This window comes from Mauremys mutica, unplaced genomic scaffold (assembly GCF_020497125.1).
Source record: "Mauremys mutica isolate MM-2020 ecotype Southern unplaced genomic scaffold, ASM2049712v1 000330F_np12_obj, whole genome shotgun sequence".
NCBI classification, from domain to species: domain Eukaryota; kingdom Metazoa; phylum Chordata; order Testudines; family Geoemydidae; genus Mauremys; species Mauremys mutica.
The window spans coordinates 453,890-478,589 of NW_025422919.1; the positions used below are offsets into that span (position 1 = coordinate 453,890).

At 73.1% G+C, this 24,700-nt stretch overlaps 1 protein-coding gene across 16 annotated transcripts in view; it reads right to left on the reverse strand.

Moving 5' to 3' along the window:
- Window positions 1-3,675: 3,675 nt before the first annotated feature.
- The window catches only part of MINK1 (misshapen like kinase 1), a 54,621-nt gene continuing 33,596 nt past the window's right edge, over window positions 3,676-24,700 (reverse strand). Inside the window, exons 11-35 of one of the 16 annotated variants that reach the window (XM_045000505.1) lie at window positions 24,489-24,558; window positions 22,991-23,201; window positions 21,983-22,093; window positions 21,167-21,253; window positions 19,324-19,533; window positions 17,518-17,697; window positions 17,183-17,428; window positions 17,005-17,093; window positions 15,512-15,643; window positions 15,253-15,365; window positions 14,783-14,871; window positions 14,481-14,504; window positions 13,106-13,266; window positions 12,743-12,866; window positions 12,355-12,489; window positions 11,955-12,034; window positions 11,850-11,878; window positions 11,389-11,556; window positions 10,823-10,966; window positions 9,894-10,028; window positions 7,204-7,304; window positions 6,308-6,457; window positions 5,789-5,948; window positions 5,226-5,365; window positions 3,682-4,185 (exon numbers count right to left, since the gene is read on the reverse strand). In XM_045000505.1, coding sequence (XP_044856440.1) covers window positions 4,102-4,185; window positions 5,226-5,365; window positions 5,789-5,948; window positions 6,308-6,457; window positions 7,204-7,304; window positions 9,894-10,028; window positions 10,823-10,966; window positions 11,389-11,556; window positions 11,850-11,878; window positions 11,955-12,034; window positions 12,355-12,489; window positions 12,743-12,866; window positions 13,106-13,266; window positions 14,481-14,504; window positions 14,783-14,871; window positions 15,253-15,365; window positions 15,512-15,643; window positions 17,005-17,093; window positions 17,183-17,428; window positions 17,518-17,697; window positions 19,324-19,533; window positions 21,167-21,253; window positions 21,983-22,093; window positions 22,991-23,201; window positions 24,489-24,558 — 3,173 coding nt within the window. In that variant the 3' untranslated portion in view covers window positions 3,682-4,101. Of the gene's footprint in view, window positions 4,186-5,225; window positions 5,366-5,788; window positions 5,949-6,307; window positions 6,458-7,203; window positions 7,305-9,893; window positions 10,029-10,822; window positions 10,967-11,388; window positions 11,557-11,849; window positions 11,879-11,925; window positions 12,035-12,354; window positions 12,490-12,742; window positions 12,867-13,105; window positions 13,267-14,480; window positions 14,505-14,782; window positions 14,872-15,252; window positions 15,366-15,511; window positions 15,644-17,004; window positions 17,094-17,182; window positions 17,429-17,517; window positions 17,698-19,323; window positions 19,590-19,666; window positions 20,907-21,166; window positions 21,254-21,982; window positions 22,097-22,990; window positions 23,202-24,488; window positions 24,559-24,700 lie in introns of those variants that run through there. The other 15 variants (XM_045000503.1, XM_045000510.1, XM_045000508.1 and 12 more) reach the window with 15 other exon arrangements.

Genomic DNA, 24,700 nt, shown 5'->3' on the forward strand with positions numbered 1-24,700 from the left:
GGGGGAGAACCCAGGAGTCCTGGCTCCCAGCCCCTCCTGCTCTAACCCACCAGCCCCCACTGCCCTCCCAGAGCCGGGGGGAGAACCCAGGAGTCCTGGCTCCCAGCCCCCCTGCTCTGACCCACCAGCCCCCACTCCCCTCCCAGAGCCGGGGGGAGAACCCAGGAGTCCTGGCTCCCAGCCCCCCTGCTCTGACCCACCAGCCCCCACTCCCCTCCCAGAGCCAGGGAGAGAACCCAGGAGTCCTGGCTCCCAGCCCCCCTGCTCTGACCCACCAGCCCCCACTCCCCTCCCAGAGCTGGGGGGAGAACCCAGGAATCCTGGCTCCCAGCCCCCCTGCTCTGACCCACCAGCCCCCACTCCCCTCCCAGAGCCGGGGAGAGAACCCAGGAGTCCTGGCTCCCAGCCCCCCTGCTCTACCCACCAGCCCCCACTCCCCTCCCAGAGCCGGGGAGAGAACCCAGGAGTCCTGGCTCCCAGCCCCCCCTGCTCTGACCCACCAGCCCCCACTCCCCTCCCAGAGCCAGGGAGAGAACCCAGGAGTGCTGGCTCCCAGCCCCCACTGCCCTCCCAGAGCCAGGGAGAGAACCCAGGAGTCCTGGCTCCCAGCCCCCCTGCTCTAACCCACCAGCCCCCTCTCCCCTCCCAGAGCCAGGGGGAGAACCCAGGAGTCCTGGCTCCCAGCCCCCTCTGCTCTGACCCACCAGCCCCCACTGCCCTCCCAGAGCCGGGGAGAGAACCCAGGAGTCCTGGCTCCCAGCCCCCCCTGCTCTAACCCACCAGCCCCCACTCCCCTCCCAGCGCCGGGGACAGAACCCAGGGGAGACCCCCCCGGCCCGCGCACGGCTGACGCGCTTTGTTCCTCGTGTACGGTGACATTTCGCCGCGTTCCAACCACGGCGTTGGGTTGTGATCCACATCGCTCTGAACCGGGGCCCCGGCCTCGTCCCTCGTCCCCACTCCCCCAATTGTTGGGTCACCCGCAGACTTTACCGGGGTGATTTTATGGTGTCTCCCCCCCCCCCCCCGATCATCGGTGCAGCTGGTAAGCAGCAGTTCCCCGAGCCGAGCCCTGCGGGACACCAGCGGAGAGCCCGGCGCTCGCTGACGATGCTGCGTTTGCCGGTACGCTCGCGCCCTGACGGTGAGTTCGTTTAACACGGGCCGCGGGACTCGTCTGTCGGCCGCGTGGTTCAATCCGAGGCCTCCTGGGAGTCCCGGTCTGGCCCGGCCCCCCGAGATCAGCTTGGCTGCCGCAGTCCCACGCCGATGTGCGTTAGCGACACCACCCTTCTCTCGCCCGCCCTCCCCGTCAGGCTGGAAATACCCGGGTCGGCCCGTGGGCCCTTTTTAAACATCGGCACCACGGGGGGTTTCTTCCCGGCGCCGGGGCTCCAGGAGCGGCTGAAAACGCACCCGAAAGGCTCAGCCGGCTCCCCCACAACTCTCGGGGGAGGGACTGCGGGTTATCGGGCCGAGCTTTCACCCCCCCACCCCGGGCCTTTCTGCAGGCCGGGGCGGGAACTCAGCCCCACAGCTGCACACACGTTTCGAGTGAAGTGGTCGTGGGGGCTGGGGGGCACCGGGATGTTCTTAGGGTCACCGTGTTGTTAAACCGTTAGAACCCAGACTCGATGGGGACCACGTCCCGGAAAAAAACCTTCCCCGGCCCCCCTTTTCTGGCCTTTAACCCCCGCCCCGGAACCTCTCCAGACTCACCATCGGGCAACAGCGCCCCACAGACCAGCACCCACCACCGCCAAGCGGTGCCAGCCCCTGCCGGAACCCGGGGCACAAACCCCCCCTTTCATTTCCAGATCCAGGGGTCCCACGCCCGCCTGGGGTACCGCCCCCAGGGTGCTGAATACCCCCCCGGCCATCGCCAACAAGTGAGTGTTAACAGGCCACTTCACCTCGAACGCTCCCTCGAAATGTGCGTTAACCCCGGGTCAGACTTCGGTTTGTCCCCGATACAATGACAATGCGCTTTCCTATCTCCGCCGGCTGCCCAGGTCTCCCTCCGGCCTTTAGCTTTCCTCATCACTGCCCTACAGCTCTGGTTTACACTCCTCACGACTCCCCCCTGCTTCCGGTGGTCGTACATTCAACGCTGCTTTCACCTCCCCTGAATGCCAGGCTGGCTTCTTAACCTCTTTCCTGGGGGATTTTCTGAAACAACCCCCACTGATCGCCGGCACCGTTCTGCCGAAACTCTCCCCGGGTGACTGATCTGGAGGTTACTGGGGGAATGCGGTTCACTCGGGGTCCTGACGTAGTTGCAACACCTGCTGGGATAGTGTGGACCCCACTCCCTGGCCGTCTCCCCCCGGCCCGTGCCACGCCAGCTGCCCAAGATGAACCGGCTCCGCCCCGGGGACACCGGCTTCCTGCCGTTCGGTGCCAACCCCCGGCTGCCCCCTGGCCGCCCCCAGAGGGGTAAAGGAGGCCGCACCACGCGGGGAAAGTCAGAATTTGGTTTTTTATTAACAGATGAAATTTCAAGGCCACGGCGCGGGGGGTGTTTGATAGATGCAAGCAACGTACAGAGGAAACTGAATACTGGGGGGGGGTCCCATGAACTCCATAACCCCCCCCCCACTCCATATGGCTCTCGGGGGGCCCAGGCAGCATCCCTCAGCTGCAGGCTGCAGCCGGGCTCCCATGGGGCCGGGGGGGAGCTGGCGCCCCCCAGAGGGGACAGGCCCCTGCCCCATTCCCCGCCCCCCCGAGCCAGCCAGTCCCTGCCCCATTCCCCGCCCCCCCGAGCCAGCCAGTCCCTGCCCCATTCCCCGCCCCCCCGAGCCAGCCAGTCCCCGCCCCGGGACCAACTCTCCTGGGTCAGTTCGAGAATAACCCCAAATCTGCCCTGGGGGGCGCTCCCGGCCCCCCATAAGACGCAGTCGGGGCTTTAAAGTGCTTTGTCAATGAATCATTGTTACAAAATAAAAATAATTAAAGCAAAATATACACAGAGCCCGGAGGGACCAGGCCCCCCCGTGTCCCCCTGTACATTCGCCCTCCCCAGACGCCCGGGGCGAGTCGCCCCATCGGCCCGGCCCAGGGGAGGAGTTCTGGGGGCGCACGAGGCAGTTGGGGGGCTGCTCTGGGAGTTCCCCACCCGGGGGGGTGAAAAGGCCCCAGCCCCGCCCCACGCCTCCACCCTTAAGCAAAGCGAAATTGGCACAAAGCAATGGGTCTGCGCCCCCCTGCTGTTCCGAGTCCCCTCCACAGGGGCCGTGGCCGGTGCAGCGACCCACAGCAACAACTGGTTGCCCCAGCCTAGGCCTCCGGCCACCTCCCTCCTTGTGTTTCACAGGGGAGTTGGCCTGTCACCCCACACATGCCTGGGACCCCTCGCCTGGCGCTGAGATGCGCCCACCTCTGGGGTGGGGCGGCCGGTTACCCAGGGACCCCTCGCCCGGCGCGGAGATGCAGCCACCTCTGGGGCGGGGCGGCCGGTTACCCGGGGACCCCTCGCCCGGCGCTGAGATGCAGCCACCTCTGGGGCGGGGCGGCCGGTTACCCGGGGACCCCTCGCCCGGCGCCGAGATGCAGCAACCTCTGGGGCGGGGCGGCCGGTTACCCAGGGACCCCTCGCCCGGCGCTGAGATGCAGCCACCTCTGGGGCTGGGCGGCCGGTTACCCAGGGACCCCTCGCCCGGCGCTGAGATGCAGCAACCTCTGGGGCAGGGCGGCCGGTTACCCAGAGACCCCTCGCCCGGCGCTGAGATGCGCCCACCTCTGGGGCGGGGCGGCCGGTTACCCGGGGACCCCTGGCCCGGCGCTGAGATTTGGGTCAGGCTATGAACAGAGCAGGTCCCCATGGAGTCAGGGGAGGGGCGAGCGAAGCGGGGGGCAGTCTGTCAGTCAGTCAGTCTGTCAGTCAGTCAAAGGGGGAGGGACACTGTCACCATGGAGAGGCCCCCCCCAAGCAGCATCAGACACGGGTGAGGGGGAAGGGGATCAAGGCATCGGTTCTGCTGATTGGTCGGTCCTGATCCTCGCTGGCTGTGGGGGCGGAGTCTCTGGCGTAGGGATCCAGTGTCGGAGGCGGCCACGCCCCTTCCCTCCAGGGGCGGGGCCAGCGCTGGGGGCGGGGCCTTACCAGTTCATGATACAGTTTCTGTTGAGTGTCATGAAGTAAACCTGGCTGCTGCCCCCCGAGCGGACGGAGGCGAAGAAAACCTGGCGGGGGGGGGGGGAAGCGCAGGAGTAAGTCTGGCAAGCGCCCACCTCTGGGGGGGGGGACCCCTCGCCCGGCGCTGAGGTGCGCCCACCTCTGGGGGGGGGGACCCCTCGCCCGGCGCTGAGATGCGCCCACCTCTGGGGGGGGGGACCCCTCGCCCGGCGCTGAGACGCGCCCCCCTCTGGGGGGGGGGACCCCTCGCCCGGCGCTGAGACGTGCCCCCCTCTGGGGGGGGGGACCCCTCGCCCGGCGCTGAGATGCGCCCACCTCTGGGGGGGGGGACCCCTCGCCCGGCGCTGAGATGCGCCCACCTCTGGGGCGGGGCGGCCGGTTACCAGGGACCCCTCGCCCGGCGCCGAGATGCAGCCAGCTCTGGGGTGGGGCGGCCGGTTACACGGGGACCCCTGGCCCGGCGCTGAGTCGCAGCCACCTCTGGGGCGGGGCGGCCGGTTACCAGGGACCCCTGGCCCGGCGCTGAGATGCAGCCACCTCTGGGGCGGGGCGGCCGGTTACCCAGGGACCCCTCGCCCGGCGCTGAGATGCGCCCACCTCTGGGGCGGGGCGGCCGGTTACCCAGGGACCCCTCGCCCGGCGCTGAGATGCGCCCACCTCTGGGGCGGGGCGGCCGGTTACCCGGGGACCCCTCGCCCGGCGCTGAGACGCAGCCACCTCTGGGGCGGGGCGGCCGGTTACCCAGGGACCCCTCGCCCGGCGCTGAGATGCGCCCACCTCTGGGGTGGGGCGGCCGGTTACCCGGGGACCCCTCGCCCGGCGCTGAGACGCAGCCACCTCTGGGGCGGGGCGGCCGGTTACCCAGGGACCCCTCGCCCGGCGCTGAGACGCAGCCACCTCTGGGGCGGGGCGGCCGGTTACCCAGGGACCCCTCGCCCGGCGCTGAGATGCGCCCACCTCTGGGGCGGGGCGGCCGGTTACCCAGGGACCCCTCGCCCGGCGCTGAGACGCAGCCACCTCTGGGGCGGGGCCAGAACTAGCTATGGGGAGCCCCCCCCCCCGCAGCCCGGCGCCCCCTAGTGCCCACCTTGTCGTTGCGCTCACACAGGAACTTGAGGCGCTGGGCCCGCTTGTGCATGAAAACCCCGTCCAGGTGCCCCGTCTCCACGGAGCGGATCTCGATGGCCTTCTCGCCCCAGCCCATGATCTGGTTGGAGCAGATGTATGCTGGGGGGGGGGGGGGGAAAGAGAGTCAGGGGTGGGAGACATTTCCTCAACGGACCCAGGAGTCCTGGCTCCCAGCCCCCCCTGCTCTAACCCACCAGCCCCCACTCCCCTCCCAGAGCCGGGGAGAGAACCCAGGAGTCCTGGCTCCCGGCCCCCCTGCTCCAACCCACCAGCCCCCACTCCCCTCCCAGAGCCGGGGGCAGAACCCAGGAGTCCTGGCTCTCACCCTCCCCTGCTCTGACCCACCAGCCCCCACTCCCCTCCCAGAACCGGGGAGAGAACCCAGGAGTCCTGGCTCCCACCCCCCCCTGCTCTGACCCACCAGCCCCCACTCCCCTCCCAGAGCCGGGGAGAGAACCCAGGCGTCCAGGCTCCAAGCCCCCCCCCCCCCGCGCCGGGGAGGACCCAGGCGTCCGGGCTCACCCACGGAGGTGGGCATCTCCCCCCACTGCAGCACCACGTCCTTGATGATGCGCCCGTAGGTGTTGACGTAGACGCCCTCGTCCTCGTAGCAGAGCAGCATCTCCATCCCCTCCGTGTGGGGCAGGAAGATGATGGCGTGGGGCGTGACCTGCGTCTGGATCTGCCGGCAGAGGGCAAAGGTCACCCCGCCCGCCTGCCCCATGGCCCTGTGACCCCCAGCTCCTCCGTGTGACTCCGCCCCCCGGCGCCCCACCCCCAGGGGCACCGTGTGACTCTGCCCCCCAGCGCCCCGCCCCCAGGGGCACCGTGTGACTCCGCCCCCAGGGGTTCCGGGTGACTCCGCCCCCCAGCGCCATGTCCCCCAGGGGCTCCGGGTGACTCCGCCCCCAGGAGTGCTGTGTGGCCCCGCCCCCCGTACCCCACCCCCAGGGGCTCTGTGACTCCGCCCCCAGGGGTGCCATGTGGCCCCGCCCCCAGGAGCGCCATGTGGCCCCGCCCCCCAGCGCTCCGCCCACTCACGTGCACGGGGATGTAGATGTCATAGTTGTTTCCCGAGTCCACGTCAATGGCGTGGAACCCGGCGCACGACCCGTAAATGACCTTTAACCTCTGACCCTCCTCCACTGTCAGCTCCACCAGTAGCGGCCGGTGCGGCAGGTCTGCGAAGGACTGAAACGGGGGGAGGGGGGGGGTCAGTGCTCGGGGTCCCCTGAAACCTGTCAGCCAACCCCCCGCCCTAGCTACTGCACCCTGCCCCCCGCTCTAATCACTGAACCCCACGGCCCTCCCTGCCCCCCGCTCTAACCTCTGAACCCCAAATCAGCTCTCCCTGCCCCCATGCTCTAACCACTGCACCCCACAACAGCCCTCCCCACCTCCCCCACTCTAACCACTGCACCACACTCCCCTCCCAGAACTGGGGAGAGAACCCAGGAGTCCTGGCTCCCAGCCCCCCTGCTCTGACCCACCAGCCCCCACTCCCCTCCCAGAGCCGGGGAGAGAACCCAGGAGTCCTGGCTCCCAGCACCCCTGCTCTGACCCACCAGCCCCCACTCCCCTCCCAGAGCCGGGGAGAGAACCCAGGAGTCCTGGCTCCCAGCCCCCCCTGCTCTGACCCACCAGCCCCCACTCCCCTCCCAGAGCCGGGGAGAGAACCCAGGCGTCCGGGCCCCCAGCCCCCCCTGCTCTGACCCACCAGCCCCCACTCCCCTCCCAGAGCCGGGGAGAGAACCCAGGAGTCCTGGCTCCCAGCCCCCCTGCTCTGACCCACCAGCCCCCACTCCCCTCCCAGAGCCGGGGAGAGAACCCAGGAGTCCTGGCTCCCCACACCCCCTGCTCTAACCCACCGGCCCCCACTCCCCTCCCAGAGCCGGGGAGAGAACCCAGGCGTCCGGGCCCCCAGCCCCCACAGGTACCTTGAAGGCCATGAACTTGTGGTAGGGTTTGGGGGCCCAGGCGTAGACCTCGACCGAGTTCTTCAGGGCGATCACCAGGAACTTGATGCGCTCGTACTTCACTGCCGGGAGATACGGGGCCCGGTCACTGCCCAGCCGTGGGGCGCAGGGAGCGGAGATGTGGGGCCAGTGGGGGGAGCGGGGCTGGGATGCAGAGACCAGCGGAGCTGGGTGAGGTGATCTCTCACCCGGGCGGTGCCACCGGGGCGGGTGGGGGGTGGCTGCACACTGGGGTACGGGGGGGGGGGTGGCTGTGCCGTGGGGAGGGGTCTGGGGACCCATCTCTGTATTACTGGCCTCGGCACAGAAAGCGGGACAGAAGCCGGGCGGTATTGCTAACACCCAGAGGGACCGGAGAGAAGCCAATGGGCAGAGGGGGCCTGGGGCCGGGGGTATCGCAGGCCCAGCTGGGAGCAGGGGGCTCGGGGCTGGAGAGGGGGAGCAGGCAGAGCCCCCCCTGGCTGCAGGGGGACTGGGATGTGCTGGGCTGAGGGAGGCCAGGCCTGAGCCCCGGAGAGTTTCCTGTGCTGGGGTCAACGCTCGATAAACCCTCCTGTGTTAATCTCCGGGCTAGAGAACAGGGGGGTGGGGGCCCGGGGGGCCCAGGGCGAGGGGACTCCCTGGGGGGCCCACGGCAGAGCCAGACGTGCTGAGGCTCAGAGGTGCGGCACCGGGAGGTGGAGGGGCCTGACCCCGGCAGAGACTGGCCCCCCGAGAGGGGCTGTCGCCCTGAACGGGGCACCCCCCCCCCGGACCGCACGGGGCCACGCGTGGGCCCGGCCTGTGAGTCGGTGACGGCAAAAGGCCCATCCGGCCTGGAGACTGAGCGCGAGGGGTTTCTGGTGCGATGGGCCAGCCTGGTTTTGGCAATAAACCGGCCTTCGGCTACTAGCGGTGAATACGCCCCTGGCCGGCGGTGGGACGTCAGCCGGGCCGGGCTCCGAGTTACTGCAGAGGATCCTCTCCTGGGTGCCGGCTGGTGGGTCCTGCCCACATGCTCAGGGCTCAGCTGATCCCCAGATTTGGGGTCGGGAAGGAAGTTCCCTCCAGGGCAGAGGGGCAGAGGCCCTGGGGGGTTTCGCCTTCCCGCGCAGCGTGGGGCCCGGCTCACCGGCTGGAGACACGGGGCAGGGGGCTGCGCTGGGCAGCAGGTCAGGCCGGACGATCGGAACGGTCCCGTCTGACCTTAAAGTCTGCGATTCTTACCCACGCGGGGCTGGGAGTGGCCGGGGGGCTGGGAGTGGCCAGGCCGGAGGGGGCGTGGCCAGGCCAGGGGGCGGTCCCTCACCCATGCGGTAGTGGGAGTGGCCAGGCCGGAGGGGGCGTGGCCAGGCCGGGGGCGGTCCCTCACCCACGCGGTAGTGGGAGTGGCCGGGGGGGCAGAAGGGCGTGGCTGGGCCGTGGGGCCAGAGGGGGAGCGGCCGGGCCAGAGGGGGAGTGGCCGGGCCAGAGGGTGCTCCCTCACCCACGCGGTAGTGGGCGTGGCCAGGGTCTGGGAGGGGCGTGGCCAGGTCAGAGGGGGCGTGGCCCGGCCAGGGGGCGGTCCCTCACCCACACGGTAGTGGGCGTGGCCAGGCCGGGGGCGGTCCCTCGCCCACGTGGTAGTGGGCGTGGCCAGGCTGGAGGGGGCGTGGCCAGGTCCGGGGCGGTCCCTCACCCACGCGGTAGTGGAAGTGACCAGGCTGGAGGGGGCGTGGCCAGGCCGGTCCATCACCCACGCGGTAGTGGGCGTGGCCAGGCCGGTCCCTCACCCACACGGTAGTGGGCGTGGCCAGGCCAGAGGGGGCGTGGCCAGGCCGGTCCCTCACCCACGCGGTAGTGGGCGTGGCCAGGCCGGAGGGGGCGTGGCCAGGCCAGGGGGCAGTCCCTCACCCACGCGGTAGTGGGCGTGGCCAGGCCGGAGGGGGCGTGGCCAGGCCAGGGGGCTGTCCCTCACCCACGCGGTAGTGGGCGTGGCCAGGCCGGAGGGGGCGTGGCCAGGCCAGGGGGCGGTCCCTCACCCACGCGGTAGTGGGCGTGGCCAGGCCGGAGGGGGCGTGGCCAGGCCAGGGGGCGGTCCCTCACCCACGCGGTAGTGGGCATGGCCAGGCCAGAGGAGACGTGGCCAGGCCAGGGGGCGGTCCCTCACCCACGCGGTAGTGGGCGTGGCCAGGCCGGAGGGGGCGTGGCCAGGCCAGGGGGTGGTCCCTCACCCACGCGGTAGTGGGCATGGCCAGGCCAGAGGAGACGTGGCCAGGCCGGGGGGCGGTCCCTCACCCACGCGGTAGTGGGCGTGGCCAGGCCGGAGGGGGCGTGGCCAGGCCGGAGGGGGCGTGGCCAGGCCGGGGGCGGTCCATCACCCACACGGTAGTGGGAGTGGCCAGGTCAGAGGGGGCGTGGCCAGGCCGGGGGCGGTCCCTCGCCCATGCGGTAGTGGGCGTGGCCAGGCTGGAGGGGGCGTGGCCAGGCCAGTCCCTCACCCACACGGTAGTGGGCGTGGCCAGGCCGGAGGGGGCGTGGCCAGGCCAGGGGGCTGTCCCTCACCCACGCGGTAGTGGGCGTGGCCAGGCCAGAGGGGGCGTGGCCAGCCCGGGGGGCGGTCCCTCACCCACGCGGTAGTGGGCGTGGCCAGGCCGGAGGGGGCGTGGCCAGGCCAGGGGGCGGTCCCTCACCCACGCGGTAGTGCACGCAGCCCTCCATGTCGCCCACGGTGGTCCAGCCCTGCTTCTTCTCCACCTCGGGGTCGTTGTGCAGGATCTTGTTGCGCAGCCAGGACAGGTAATAGACCCGCAGCTTGTTCCTCTTCCCTGGGCGAGACGGGGGTGAGCGGCGGCGCCCCACGGCCGGGGGGCCCAAGGCAGAGCTGGCCGCGGGGTGCTGGGGGGCCCTCACCCGAGATGGTGGGGAGCAGGCTGAGCCCCGTGGGGTCAGAGGGGCCGTGGGGCAGGCCGTGGGGCGCTTACCCGAGATGGTGGGGAGCAGGCTGAGCCCCGTGGGGTCAGAGGGGCCGTGGGGCAGGCCGTGGGGCCCTCACCCGAGATGGTGCTGAGCAGGCTGAGCCCCGTGGGGTCAGAGGGACCGTGGGGCGGCCGTGGGGCGCTTACCCGAGATGGTGGTGAGCAGGCTGAGCCCCGTGGGGTCAGAGAGGCCGTGGGGCGGCCGTGGGGCGCTTACCCGAGATGGTGGGGAGCAGGCTGAGCCCTGTGGGGTCAGAGGGGCCGTGGGGCGGCCGTGGGGCGCTTACCCGAGATGGTGGTGAGCAATCTGAGCCCCGTGGGGTGGCCGTGGGGCAGGCCGTGGGGCGCTTACCCGAGATGGTGGTGAGCAGGCTGAGCCCCGTGGGGCGGCCGTGGGGCAGCCGTGGGGCGCTTACCCGAGATGGTGGTGAGCAGGTTGAGCCCCGTGGGGTCAGAGGGGCCGTGGGGCGGCCGTGGGGCGCTTACCCGAGATGGTGGGGAGCAGGCTGAGCCCCGTGGGGCGGCCGTGGGGCAGGCCGTGGGGCAGCCGTGGGGCGCTTACCCGAGATGGTGGTGAGCAGGTTGAGCCCCGTGGGGTCAGAGGGGCCGTGGGGCAGGCCGTGGGGCGGCCGTGGGGCGCTTACCCGAGATGGTGGTGAGCAGGTTGAGCCCCTCCAGCACGTCCATCTGCTGGAAGCGGCGGCGGCTGATGAGCCCGTAGACCCGGCCCTGCCCGCTGCGATCCAGCAGCATCAGCCCGTTCTCCGTCCCCACCAGCAGGTTCACCCCTAGGGCGGGGGGCAGCGTGAGACCCGGCGCCCCCCTGCCCGCCCCACGGTGCCCCGCCTGGGACCACCGCCGCCTCCTCCCCGCCGGGCCCCACGGTGACCCCTCTCCTCCCCACCTGGGACCTCCCCCTCCTCTCCGCCGGGCCCCACGGCGACCCCCCCTCCTCCCCGCCTGCCCCCTGCTGGGCCCCACGGTGACCCCTCTCCTCCCTGCCTGCCCCCTGCTCCGCCGGGCCCCACGGTGACCCCTCTCCTCCCCGCCTGCCCCCTGCTGGGCCCCACGGTGACCCCTCTCCTCCCCGCCTGCCCCCTGCTGGGCCCCACGGTGACCCCCCTCCTCCCTGCCTGCCCCCCGCCGGGCCCCACGGCGACCCCCCTCCTCCCCACCGGCCCCCATCCAGCCTGGACCCCCCCCCGCTCACCCCACAGGGCGGCGCACAGGATCTCCGAGTTGAAACGCTTCTTGTACTTGCGGATCTCGGGGGTGTCGCTGTGGGGCCGCGTGTTTGTGGGGTTCACGTTCACCACCGAGCCCTTGCGCACCTCCAGCTGCAGCTGCTCCAGCTGCCTGGGGTCGGCCCCCACCAGCGCTGGGGGGAGATGGGGGTCAGCGGCCGGGCCCTGCCCCCCTCACCTGGAGCCCCCCGCCGAGCCCCTCTCCCAGCAGCCCAGCGCCCGCCCGGCGCCCCCCCAGCCCTGCGCCCCCCCAGGCCGGCGCCCCGCTCACCGGTGATGGGGACGGTGTCCCCGCTGCCCAGCGCCCCCCCAGCCCGGCGCCCCGCTCACCGGTGATGGGGACGGTGTCCCCGCTGCCCAGCGCCCCCCCCAGCCCGGCGCCCCGCTCACCGGTGATGGGGACGGTGTCCCCCCAGGCGCCGCTCACCGGTGATGGGGACGGTGTCCCCGCTGCCCAGCACCCCCCCCCAGCCCGGCGCCCCCCAGCCCGGCGCCCCGCTCACCGGTGATGGGGACGGTGTCCCCGCTGCCCGTGGTCTGGTAGATGCCCAGGTCCACAAACATGGTGAAGGAGCTTTTGCCAGGGGCCTTGACCAGCCCCCGCGACTGGTACTGGGGGGGCAAGAAGGACGGGGTGAGAAACGGCCCCTCTGCCCCCCGCCTCTGCCCCACCAGCCCCCCATATCCACTCCCCCTCTGCCCTGCCAGCCCCCCATATCCCCTCCCCCTCCACTACTCCTCTGCCCCGCCAGCCCCCCATATCCCCTCCCCCTCCCCCGCCAGCCCCCATATCCCCTCCCCCTCCACTACCCCTCTGCCCCGCCAGCCCCCCATATCCCCTCCCCCTCCCCTCCCCTCTGCCCTGCCAGCCCCCCATATCCCCTCCCCCTCCCCCTCCCCCCCCAGGCTGGTTGGGGGCCCCGGGGGCTCACGTCGCCGGCGCTGTCCTTGCCGGGGGAGCCCTGGCCCTTGGGCTCGGTGGGCGAGTGGCTGGGCTGCACCACATCCGGCAGGTTGGTGTAGCCGTTGCTGTCGGCGTGGAGCCGGCTGCGCTCCTCCTCGGGGGTCTGAGGGGGGCGAGGGGGGGGGTCAGTGGGGGGCGTGGCGCCCAGCACGCCCCCTAGGGCCAAACCCGCCCCCGGCGCCCCCATCCTGCCCCCCAGCACAGGGCACGGCGCTCCCGTGCCACGCCCCAGGGCACAGCACCCCCTCCCCGAGTCTGCGCCCTCCGGGCACAGCCCCCCCCGCTTCCCAGTGCTCACCCGCTGCACCAGCGCGGTGCCCCCCGCCCCCTGCGGGCACAGCCCCCCCCGCGCTCACCCGCTGCACCAGCATGGTGCCGTCCCCGCCGTAGGAGCCGCTCTCCGACCCGCTTCCCGACGGCTCCTCCACCTCGTGCACCACCATGGTGCTGACACTGTCTGTGTCGCCGTCCCCGCTCGGCCTGGGGGGCGAGGGGCGCGGGTCAGTCGAGCCCCCGCCCCCACCTGCCCCTGAGCCCCCCGCCCCCACCTGCCCCGCCCTACCTGGCCCCGGCCCCCCACCTGCCCCAGAGCCCCCTGCCCCCGCCCTACCTGGCCCCGGCCCCCCACCTGCCCCAGAGCCCCCCGCCTCCACCTGCCCTGCCCTACCTGGCCCCGGCCCCCCACCTGCCCCAGAGCCCCCCGCCCCCCCACACCCTACCTGGCCCCGGCGGGCTCCCCCGCCCCGTCCTGCGGCTCCCCCTCGGCCTCGTCGTCCTCCTCCTCGCTGCTGTCCGGCTCCTCGCTGGAGGAGGAATAGTCCATGGCCTTCTTGGGGGGCTTGGGGGGCTCCTCAGGCCGCTCCTTCAGCAGCACAAAGTTCTGGGGGGCCAGGGGGGGTTAGTGCCACGTCCCCCGCGCCCGGCCAACAGCCACAACACACACAAGCAGCCAGCAGGGCCCGGCCCCCCAAAGCCCAGGTCAGAGCGGGGGGGCTGGGAGCCCGGACGCCTGGGTTCTCTCCCCGGCTCTGGGAGGGGAGTGGGGGCTGGTGGGTTAGAGCAGGGGGGGCTGGGAGCCAGGACTCCTGGGTTCTCTCCCCGGCGCTGGGAGGGCAGTGGGGGCTGGTGGGTCAGAGCAGGGGGGGCTGGGAGCCAGGACTCCTGGGTTCTCTCCCCGGCGCTGGGGGGGCAGAGGGGGCTGGTGGGTCAGAGCAGGGGGGGCTGGGAGCCAGGACTCCTGGGTTCTCTCCCCGGCGCTGGGAGGGCAGTGGGGGCTGGTGGGTCAGAGCAGGGGGGGCTGGGAGCCAGGACTCCTGGGTTCTCTCCCCGGCGCTGGGAGGGCAGTGGGGGCTGGTGGGTCAGAGCAGGGGGGGCTGGGAGCCAGGACTCCTGGGTTCTCCCGCCGGCTCTGGGAGGGGAGTGGGGGCTGGTGGGTCAGAGCAGGGGGACCGGGAGCCAGGACTCCTGGGTTCTCTCCCCGGCTCTGGGAGGGGAGTGGGGGCTGGTGGGTTAGAGCAGGGGGGGCTGGGAGCCAGGACTCCTGGGTTCTCTCCCTGGCTCTGGGAGGGGAGTGGGGGCTGGTGGTTAGAGCAGGGGGGGCTGGGAGCCAGGACTCCTGGGTTCTCCCCCCGGCTCTGGGAGGGGAGTGGGGGCTGGTGGGTTTGAGCAGGGGGGGCTGGGAGCCAGGACTCCTGGGTTCTCTCCCTGGCTCTGGGAGGGGAGTGGGGGTTGGTGGGTCGGAGAGCCAGGACTCCTGGGTTCTCTCCCCGGCTCTGGGAGGGGAGTGGGGGTTGGTGGGTTAGAGCAGGGGGGCTGGGAGCCAGGACTCCTGGGTTCTCTCCCCGGCTGTGGGAGGGGAGTGGGGGTTGGGGGGGGGGGGGCGGGGAGCCCGGACTCCTGGGTTCTCTCCCCGGCTGTGGGAGGGGAGTGGGGGTTGCGGGGGGCTGGGAGCCAGGACTCCTGGGTTCTCTCCCCGGCTGTGGGAGGGGAGTGGGGGTTGGGGGGGGCGGGGAGCCCGGACTCCTGGGTTCTCTGCCGGGAAGCACGGAGCAGACAGGCCGGGCCGGGCGCTGGCACAGACACACGGGCACTAACCTCGCCGATGGCGCGTTTATAGCTCTGGTGGCGCGCGGGGAGCAGAGGGAAGAAGGGCGCAGACGTTAACGCGGTGCCAGCGAGACCCCCCCCCGCGCCCTGCCAGCGCCCCCCGGACGCCCCACCCGCAGCCAGGGGCCCGGACTCCTGGGTTCTGTCCCCAGGGCACAGGGCTGAAAGCCTCCTCCCCGATGGCCTGGCCCCCCCAACGCCAAGGCCCCGGCCCCCCCAGGCCAGCCCCCCCACCCGAGCACGCTCCCACGGGGCGCCCCATGCCCGCCCCCCCACGCCTGGACACTCACCGCGGGCCGGCCGGGGCGCGAGCGGTGATCCTCCGCCTTGGGCTTGCTGACCGGGGCCAGGATGGGGGAGCTCTCCCTCTTGGACGCGGCTGGGGGGTGGGAGAGCGGGTCAGTGCCGGGGGGTGGGGGGCTCTGTGGGGCTGGGATCGCAGGGGGGGCCCTTGGCATTTCGGGAATAGACCCCTCCCCCTATCTGGGTCTGTTTCAGGGAGCCCCCAGTGACCCCCGTGCCCCGCCCCACACCCCCGGTGCCCCCAAAGCCCTGCCCCAGTTCCCAGTGACCTCCGTGCCCTGCCCCACACCCCCGGTGCCCCCTGTGCCCTCCCCAAGTTCGCCCAGGCCCTGCCCCACACCCCAGCTGCCCCCTGTGTCCTGCCCCACACCCCCCGGTGCCCCCAAAGCCCTGCCCCAGTGCCCCCGGTGCCCCCTCTTCTGCCCGGTTCTGCGCCAGCCCCCAGGCCGGTCCCTACCCCCTATGCGGTTGCGCTCCAGGGAGCCGGCTTGGGGCAGGTTGGCGCTGCCCGCCTGCAGCAGGCTGTCGGCTCGCTCCCAGCCGGGGTCGCTGCGCCGCAGGTCCGGGTTGCTGCACGGCATGATGGGAAAGCAGAGCAGAGCAGAGCGCGTCAGGCGGTGCCCACACCCCCCCACCCCGGCCCCCGAGTCCCGGCCCGTCACCAGTGCAGCACCTCGTCCCAAGCAGAGCCACCACCGCCGGCCACGCTCCATTACCTACTGGTGCTCGGCATGGGGGCCGGGGCCCGGCGCTGCCCCCGCCTGGGCGGCTGGGGAGGGGGGCCCGCGGGCAGCACCCGCTGCGGCCGGCTGTGCATGTGGATGTGCCAGGCCGACTTGCTACGGGGTCTGTGGAGCGGAGAGGAGGGTCATTGGGGTCTGGAGGGCAGCCGGAGGCAGGGGATCCCTGGGTCACCGGCCGCCCCGCCCCAGAGGTGGGCGCATCTCAGCGCCGGGCGAGGGGTCCCCGGGTAACCGGCCGCCCCGCCCCAGAGGTGGCTGCATCTACGCGCCGGGCGAGGAGTCCCCGGGTAACCGGCCGCCCCGCCCCAGAGGTGGCTGCATCTCAGCGCCGGGCGAGGAGTCCCCGGGTAACCGGCCGCCCCGCCCCAGAGGTGGCTGCATCTCAGCGCCGGGCGAGGGGTCCCCGGGTAACCGGCCGCCCCGCCCCAGAGGTGGCTGCATCTCAGCGCCGGGCGAGGGGTCCCCGGGTAACCGGCCGCCCCGCCCCAGAGGTGGCCGCATCTCAGCGCCGGGCGAGGGGTCCCCGGGTAACCGGCCGCCCCGCCCCAGAGGTGGGCGCATCTCAGCGCCGGGCGAGGGGTCCCCGGGTAACCGGCCGCCCCGCCCCAGAGGTGGGCGCATCTCAGCGCCGGGCGAGGGGTCCCCGGGTAACCGGCCGCCCCGCCCCAGAGGTGGCTGCATCTGAGCGCCGGGCGAGGGGTCCCCGGGTAACCGGCCGCCCCGCCCCAGAGGTGGGCGCATCTCAGTGCCGGGCGAGGGGTCCCTGGGTCACCGGCCGCCCCGCCCCAGAGGTGGGCGCATCTCAGCGCCGGGCGAGGGGTCCCTGGGTCACCGGCCGCCCCGCCCCAGAGGTGGGCGCATCTTGGCTCCAGCTAGCGGGACCAGCTGAAGTGGGACCAGCCCTGGGTGGCGGAGGCGAGGTGGGGCCGGAAGTCCCTGCCCCCCACAGCTCTGGAGTGAACTGACAAGAGATGGGAGGGGAAACTGAGGCAGAGCGCAGCAGCGTGAGCTGCTGAAGGTGACCAGAAGGTCACTGGCAGAGTTGGGAACAGAACCCAGGTGTCCTGGGCACTAGAGTCTGTCCGACGCCTGAGGGAAGAGAGGGACGGTGGGGTACTGGGGGGACCCCAGGACCTGAGTGTGCTGGACATGGGCTCCAAGGGATTAAGAGGGCTGGAGTCCTGATGGGGCAGGGTGACGGGGTGCCCGGCCGGGGGCCCAAGGAGTATGGGTGACGGGGGCGCCGGGCCCGGGGGGGGCAGGGTGACTGGGGGGGGGGGCGTGGGCCCGGGGGGGCAGGGTGACTGGGGGGGGGCGCGGGCCCGGGGGGGGGCAGGGTGCCGGGGGGGCGCGGGCCCGGGGGGGCAGGGGGACGGGGGGGGGGCGCGGGCCCGGGGGGGCAGGGTGACTGGGGGGGGGCGCGGGCCCGGGGGGGCAGGGTGCCGGGGGGGGGCCCGGGGCCTTACCTGGCTCTGACGGCGTGGCCCTGCCGGGCGCCGCCCCCGGCCCCGCTGGCGTTGAGCGTGGTGGCGATGGACGACGTTCGCTGGGGCACCTGGCGGTGGGGGGGGAGCAGAGCGGTGAGGGGCCGTCGGCCCAGGAACCCCCCCCCGTCCCGCCCCGGGCGCCGAGGGGAACCGTTACCTTGGGCGGGGCCTCCAGCTCGGCGCGGCCCCAGGGCCCCCGCGGGTCGGCGGGGCCGGGCCGGGCGGGCGGGCCGGGCGTCTCCGAGGTGGGGTCCGAGTTCTGGCGGATCATGGGGGCGCGGGGGGGCGCCGGGTCCTGCACCGGGAAGGCCGCCACGTTCTTGGTGGGCTGGTCCTGCAGGGACTGGGAGCGCGGCACCGGCGCGGCGTAGGGCTTCAGCGGCACGCGGTGCGCCAGGTGGCTCTGCGGGGAGGGGAGGGGAGCCGTCAGCCCCCGCCGGGGCTCCCCCCCGCCTCCCCTAGGGACCCGCCCGGGGCCCCCCCCACACACACCTTGTGCTGCCCCTCCTGCGGCTCGACGGGGCGCTGCATGGGGGGGCTCTGGGCCGCGGGGCCGGAGCCCAGGGCCACGGACTCCGAGCGCGTCTGCAGGGCCGGCTCGGACGCGGTGCCGCCCAGCTTGGTCTGCGCCGCCGGCGAGTTCTGCTTGTTCAGCCGCGTCCGCTCCTCCACCTGCAGGGAGCAGAGCGCATGGCAGGGAACCCAGGAGTCCTGGCCCCCAGACCCCCCTGCTCTGACCCACCAGCCCCCACTCCCCTCCCAGAGCCGGGGAGAGAACCCAGGAGTCCTGGCTCCCAGCCCCCCCTGCTCTAACCACCAGCCCCCACTCCCCTCCCAGAGCCGGGGAGAGAACCCAGGAGTCCTGGCTCCCAGCCCCCCCTGCTCTAACCACCAGCCCCCACTCCCCTCCCAGAGCCGGGGAGAGAACCCAGGAGTCCTGGCTCCCAGCCCCCCTGCTCTGACCCCCCAGCCCCCACTCCCCTCCCAGAGCCGGGGAGAACCCAGCAGTCCTGGCTCCCATCCCCCCCTGCTCTGACCCACCAGCCCCCACTCCCCTCCCAGAGCCGGGAAGAGAACCCAGGAGTCCTGGCTCCCAGCCCCCCTGCTCTAACCCACCAGCCCCCACTCCCCTCCCAGAGCCGGGGGGAGAACCCAGGAGTCCTGGCTCCCAGCCCCCCTGCTCTGACCCCCCAACCCCCACTCCCCTCCCAGAGCCGGGGAGAACCCAGGAGTCCTGGCTCCCAGCCCCCCCTGCTCTGACCCACCAACCCCCACTCCCCTCCCAGAGCCGGGGAGAACCCAGGAGTCCTGGCTCCCAGCCCCCCCTGCTCTGACCCACCAGCCCCCACTCCCCTCCCAGAGCCGGGGAGAGAACCCAGGAGTCCTGGCTCCCAGCCCCCCTGCTCTGACCCACCAGCCCCCACCCCCCTCCCAGAGCGGGGGTGAGAACCCAGGAGTCCTGGCTCCCAGCCCACCCTGCTCTGACCCACCAGCCCCCACTCCCCTCCCAGAGCCGGGGAGAGAACCCAGGAGTCCTGGCTCCCGGCCCCCCTGCTCTAACCCACCAGCCCCCACTCCCCTCCCAGAGCCGGGGGGAGAACCCAGGAGTCCTGGCTCCCAGCCCCCCTGCTCTGACCCCCCAACCCCCACTCCCCTCCCAGAGCCGGGGAGAACCCAGGAGTCCTGGCTCCCAGCCCCCCCTGCTCTGACCCACCAGCCCCCACTCCCCTCCCAGAGCCGGGGAGAGAACCCAGGAGTCCTGGCTCCCAGCCCCCCTGCTCTGACCCACCAGCCCCCACTCCCCTCCCAGAGCCGGGGAGAGAACCCAGGAGTCCTGGCTCCCAGCCCACCCTGCTCTGACCCACCAGCCCCCACTCCCCTCCCAGAGCCGGGGAGAGAACCCAGGAGTCCTGGCTCCCGGCCCCCCTGCTCTAACCCACCAGCCCCCACTCCCCTCCCAGAGCCGGGGAGAACCCAGGAGTCCTGGCTCCCAGCCCCCCTGCTCTAACCCACCAGCCCCCACTCCCCTCCCAGAGCCGGGGAGAACCCAGGAGTCCTGGCTCCCAGCCCACCCTGCTCTGACCCCCCAGCCCCCACTCCCCTCCCAGAGCCGGGGAGAACCCAGGAGTCCTGGACTCCCCCGTCCTGTCGTCACTCCTGCTTCTGGGACAGTGGGGTGTCTGAGGGACTCGCTGGGGTGACGGGTGGTTGCCGGGGGGGTGAGACCCAACTCCTCTCTGGCTGGCGGGTCTGGTTTGCCCGTGCCCCACGCCTGCCCCCCGTGCCCGCCCCTCGCACCTCCCGGGCCCAGGCGGGCTTGTCGGCGGCGTGGGCGCCGCTCCGGTTGTAGTGGTAGAGCGGCTTCTTCTCGCTCGCCGGCGCCCCCTGCTGCTGCTTCTGGAGCTGCTGCTGCTGCTGCAGGGACTTCAGGTAGGCGTGTTCCTGCTGCAGCTGGCGCTGGAGCCGCTCCGACTGCCGCTGCTCCTCCAGCTGCTTCCGCTTGTACTCCTGGGGGGGCGCAGGGTCAGGGGGCTCCCGGGGGCTGGGCATGGGACCCCGGCGTCCTGCCACGCCCAGACGCCCGCAGGGGGAACCCGGGCGTCCTGCCACGCCCAGACGCCCGCAGGGGAACCCGGGCGTCCTGCCACGCCCAGACGCCCGCAGGGGAACCCGGGCGTCCTGCCACGCCCAGACGCCCGCAGGGGAACCCGGGCGTCCTGCCACGCCCAGACGCCCGCAGAGGAACCCGGGCGTCCTGCCACGCCCAGACGCCCGCAGGGGGAACCCGGGCGTCCTGCCACGCCCAGACGCCCACAGGGGAACCCGGGCGTCCTGACACATGTGCTCACACGCAGGGGGAACCCGGGTGTCCTGCCACGCCCAGACGCCCGCAGGAGGAACCCGGGCGTCCTGACACACGGGCTCACACGCAGGGGGAACCCAGGCGTCCTGACACACGGGCTCACACGCAGGGGGAACCCAGGCGTCCTGACACACGGGCTCACACGCAGGGGAACCCGGGCATCCTGCCACGCCCAGACGCCCGCAGGGGAACCCGGCGTCCTGCCACGCCCAGACGCCCGCAGGGGAACCCGGCGTCCTGCCACGCCCAGACGCCCGCAGGGGAACCCGGGCGTCCTGCCACGCCCAGACGCCCGCAGGGGAACCCGGGCGTCCTGCCACGCCCAGACGCCCGCAGGGGAACCCGGGCGTCCTGCCACGCCCAGACACACACAGGGGGAACCCGGGCGTCCTGCCACGCCCAGACGCCCGCAGGGGAACCCGGGCGTCCTGCCACGCCCAGACGCCCGCAGGGGAACCCGGGCGTCCTGCCACGCCCAGACGCCCGCAGGGGGAACCCGGGCGTCCTGCCACGCCCAGACGCCCGCAGGGGAACCCGGGCATCCTGACACGCCCAGACGCCCGCAGGGGAACCCGGGCGTCCTGACACGCCCAGATGCCCGCAGGGGGAACTCGGGCATCCTGACACACATGCTCACATGCAAGGGGAACCCAGGCGTCCTGACACACGTGCTCACACGCAGGGGAAACCCAGGCATCCTGACACACATGCTCACACGCAAGGGGAACCCGGGTGTCCTGCCACGCCCAGACGCCCGCAGGAGGAACCCGGGCGTCCTGACACACGGGCTCACACGCAGGGGGAACCCAGGCGTCCTGACACACGGGCTCACACGCAGGGGGAACCCAGGCGTCCTGACACACCCAAACGCACAGAGGGGGAACCCAGGCGTCCTGACACACGCACACCCTGGAGATAGCCCCTGGGAGGAGGCAGGGCTAGGAGGGGTGAATCTCAGACCCTGCCCTCCCTGGGGGGGCCCCCAGCAGCTCTCCCCACCCCCACCGGATGGGGCAGCTATGGGCTGAGGGGGTACTCTGCCCCCCCGGTGGCACAGGCGGTAGGGGGTGGACCCTGCCCCCCCCAGAGCCCCACCCTCGGAGCCTGGCCAACCCCCACCCCCCCGTGGCCTGGCCCGGCCTTGGCGGCGCACTGCATTGTGGGTATCCTCCATGGCTGAGCGCAGCGCGGAGCGGCCCCAAGGCTGCTCCACCGGGAATGCCCCACCCCAAGCAGGGCCAGGGGCCGGGGCCGGGGCCGGGGCCGGGGCCCGGTTACCAGTAGCAGGGCCTGTTCCTGCAGTAGCTGCTGCTGGAGGATTTCTAGCTGCCTCTGCTCCTCCTCTAACTTGTGCCTGATATACTCCTGGAGAGGGACGGACAGACAGACAGAGAGACAGTCACAGAGCAGGGGCCCGGGGCCCCGGAGACCAGAGCAGGAGGGGGAGGGGGAGGGGGAGGGAGCCCCGCCAGCCGGGGGAGATCTCAACCCGTGGCCCGAGCGGCCCGGGGTGCTGACCCCGGGGGGGGGTGGGGGGGAGGAGAGAGGCTCCAAGTTCACAAGAGCAGAAGTAGGAATAGAAGAGAACCCAGGAGTCCTGGCTGCCAACCCCCTGCTCTAACCGCTAGACCCCACTCCCCTCCCAGAGCTGGGGAGAGAACCCAGGCGTCCTGGCTCCCAACCCCCTGCTCTAACCGCTAGACCCCACTCCCCTCCCAGAGCTGGGGAGAGAACCCAGGAGTCCTGGCTCCCAGCCCCCCCTGCTCTAACCACTAAACCCCACTCTAGAACCCAGGAGTCCTGGCTCCCAGCCCACTCCCCTCCCAGAGCCGGGGAGAGAACCCAGGCGTCCGGGCTCCCAGCCCCCCCACTGTAACCACTAGCCCCCGCTCCCCTCCTGAGCCTCAGTGCACTGCTAGGCGCCCCCACGAGCTGGCTGGGACGAGGGGGAAGGTGGGTGCCAGGCAGCCGAGTCCCCGGGGCGACGGGCTCCCCAGGACGCAGCGGCAGCGGCAGGGAGTCCCCAGGGGCGCAGCCCCCTGGCCCCGCCCCCCAAGCCCCATGGGGGGAGCCGGGGCTGAGCAAGGCCGGTACCTGCTCGCGCTCAGCCTGCCTCCGCTCCTCCTCCCGCCGCAGCACCTGCATGTCCTCCAGCCGCCGCTGCTCCTTCTCCTGCAGCTTCCGCTGCTCCCGCTCCCGCCGCTGCTGCTGTGGGGGGAGGGAGCCAGCGGGGCGGGTGGAACCGGCCCTGGGCGGGGGGCCTGGCTCCAGCCCCCCTGCTCTACCCCCCAGCCCCACTCCCCTCCCAGAGCCGGGGAGAGAACCCAGGAGTCCTGGCTCCAGCCCCCCTGCTCTACCCCCCAGCCCCACTCCCCTCCCGGAGCCGGGGAGAGAACCCAGGAGTCCTGGCTCCCAGCCCCCCCTGCTCTAACCCACCAGCCCCCACTCCCCTCCCAGAGCCGGGGAGAGAACCCAGGAGTCCTGGCTCCCAGCCCCCCCTGCTCTAACCCACCAGCCCCCACTCCCCTCCCGGAGCCGGGAAGAGAACCCAGGAGTCCTGGCTCCCGGCCCCCCCTGCTCTCACCCACCAGCCCCCACTCCTGTCCCAGAGCCAGGGGGAGAACCCAGGAGTCCTGGCTCCCAGCCCCCCTGCTCTGACCCACCAGCCCCCACTCCCCTCCCAGTGCCGGGGAGAGAACCCAGGAGTCCTGGCTCCCAGCCCCCCTGCTCTAACCACCAGCCCCCACTCCCCTCCCAGAGCCGGGGAGAGAACCCAGGAGTCCTGGCTCCCAGCCCCCCTGCTCTAACCACCAGCCCCCACTCCCCTCCCAGAGCTGGGGAGAGAACCCAGGAGTCCTGGCTCCCAGCCCCCCTGCTCTAACCACCAGCCCCCACTCCCCTCCCAGAGCTGGGGAGAGAACCCAGGAGTCCTGGCTCCAGCCCTCCCTGCTCTGACCCAGCAGCCCCCACTCCCTTCCCAGAGCCGGGGAGAACCCAGGAGTCCTGGCTCCCAGCTCCCTCGCTCGGACTGGAGCCCCTCCCCTCCGGTTTCGGGGCGAGGCTGGATGCGGGAGGGGGGACCCAGGCGTCCGGGCGGCTCACCTCCTCCACGCGCCGGCGCTCCTCCTTCTGCTCCTCGATGCGGCGCTGGCGCTCGTGCAGCAGCTGTTTGATGTGGGCCTCGGAGTCGCGGTGCTGGGCCGCCAGCTGCTGCTGGTGCTTCAGCGCCGCCTCCGAGTGGCTCTTGTTCTCCTGCTGCAGGCGCAGGAACTCGCGCCGCAGCGTCGACTCGCCCGGCACGTTCATGATGGAGCTGGGGGGCGGGGGGGTGTCACGGCATGGCCCCGCCCCCGCCAACGCAGCCCCGCCCCCAGCCCCTCGGCCCCGCCCCCGCCAACGCAGCCCCGCCCACAGCCCCTCGGCCCCGCCCACAGCCCCTCGGCCCCGCCCCAGCACACGGCCCCACCAACGCAGCCCTGCCCACAGCCCCTCGGCCCCACCCCTCCAACGCAGCCCCGCCCAGAGCCCCGCCCCAGCACACAGCCCCTCGGCCCCGCCCCCGCCAACACAGCCCCGCCCACAGCCCCTCGGCCCCGCCCCCGCCTACACTGCCCTGCCCACAGCCCCTCGGCCCCGCCCCCGCCAACGCAGCCCCGCCCCCAGCCCCTCGGCCCCGCCCCCGCCAACGCAGCCCCGCCCACAGCCCCTCGGCCCCGCCCCCACAGCCCCGCCCACAGCCCCTCGGCCCCGCCCCAGCACACGGCCCCACCAACGCAGCCCTGCCCACAGCACCTCGGCCCCCCCCCTCCAACGCAGCCCCGCCCACAGCCCCGCCCCAGCACACAGCCCCTCGGCCCCGCCCCCGCCAACACAGCCGCGCCCACAGCCCCTCGGCCCCGCCCCCGCCAACACAGCCCTGCCCACAGCCCCTCGGCCCCACCCCTCCAACGCAGCCCCGCCCACAGCCCCGCCCCAGCACACAGCCCCTCGGCCCCGCGCCCGCCAACGCCGCCCCGCCCCCAGCCCCTCGGCCCCGCCCCCGCCAACGCAGCCCCGCCCACAGCCCCTCGGCCCCGCCCCCGCCAATGCAGCCCCGCCCACAGCCCCTCGGCCCCGCCCCCACCAACACAGCCCCGCCCACAGCCCCTCGGCCCCGCCCCAGCGCAGGCCCCGCCCCCACCAACACAGCCCCGCCCACAGCCCCTCGGCCCCACCCCTCCAGCGCAGCCCCGCCCAGAGCCCCGCCCCAGCACACAGCCCCACCAACGCAGCCCCGCCCACAGCCCCTCGGCCCCACCCCTCCAGCGCAGCCCCGCCCACAGCCCCGCCCCAGCACACAGCCCCACCAACGCAGCCCCGCCCACAGCCCCTCAGTCCCGCCCCCACCAACGCAGCCCCGCCCACAGCCCCGCCCCCACAAAGGCCACGCCCCCAACACAGCCCCACCCACAGCCCCGCCCCCACAAATGCAGCCCCGCCCCCAGGCCCCGCCCCAGCACAGGCCCCGCCCCCGCCAATGCAGCCCCGCCCCGCAAAGGCCCCGCCCCCAACACAGCCCCACTCACAGCCCCGCCCCCACAAATGCAGCCCCGTCCCGTACCTGGGCTCCCCTTCCTCCCCGTGGCTGTCGTCCTCCTCCTCACTGCCGCTGTACTCGTACTCCGTCTCGTCTGGGGGGCGGGAGACCCCGTTACACGGCGACGGGCCGGGGGGGCTGGCACCCCACTCCCCCCCCGCCGAGCCGGCCAGGCCCCGCCCCACTGCCCGCCCCCTGAGCCGGCCAGGCTCCGCCCCACTCCCCCCCGCCAGCCG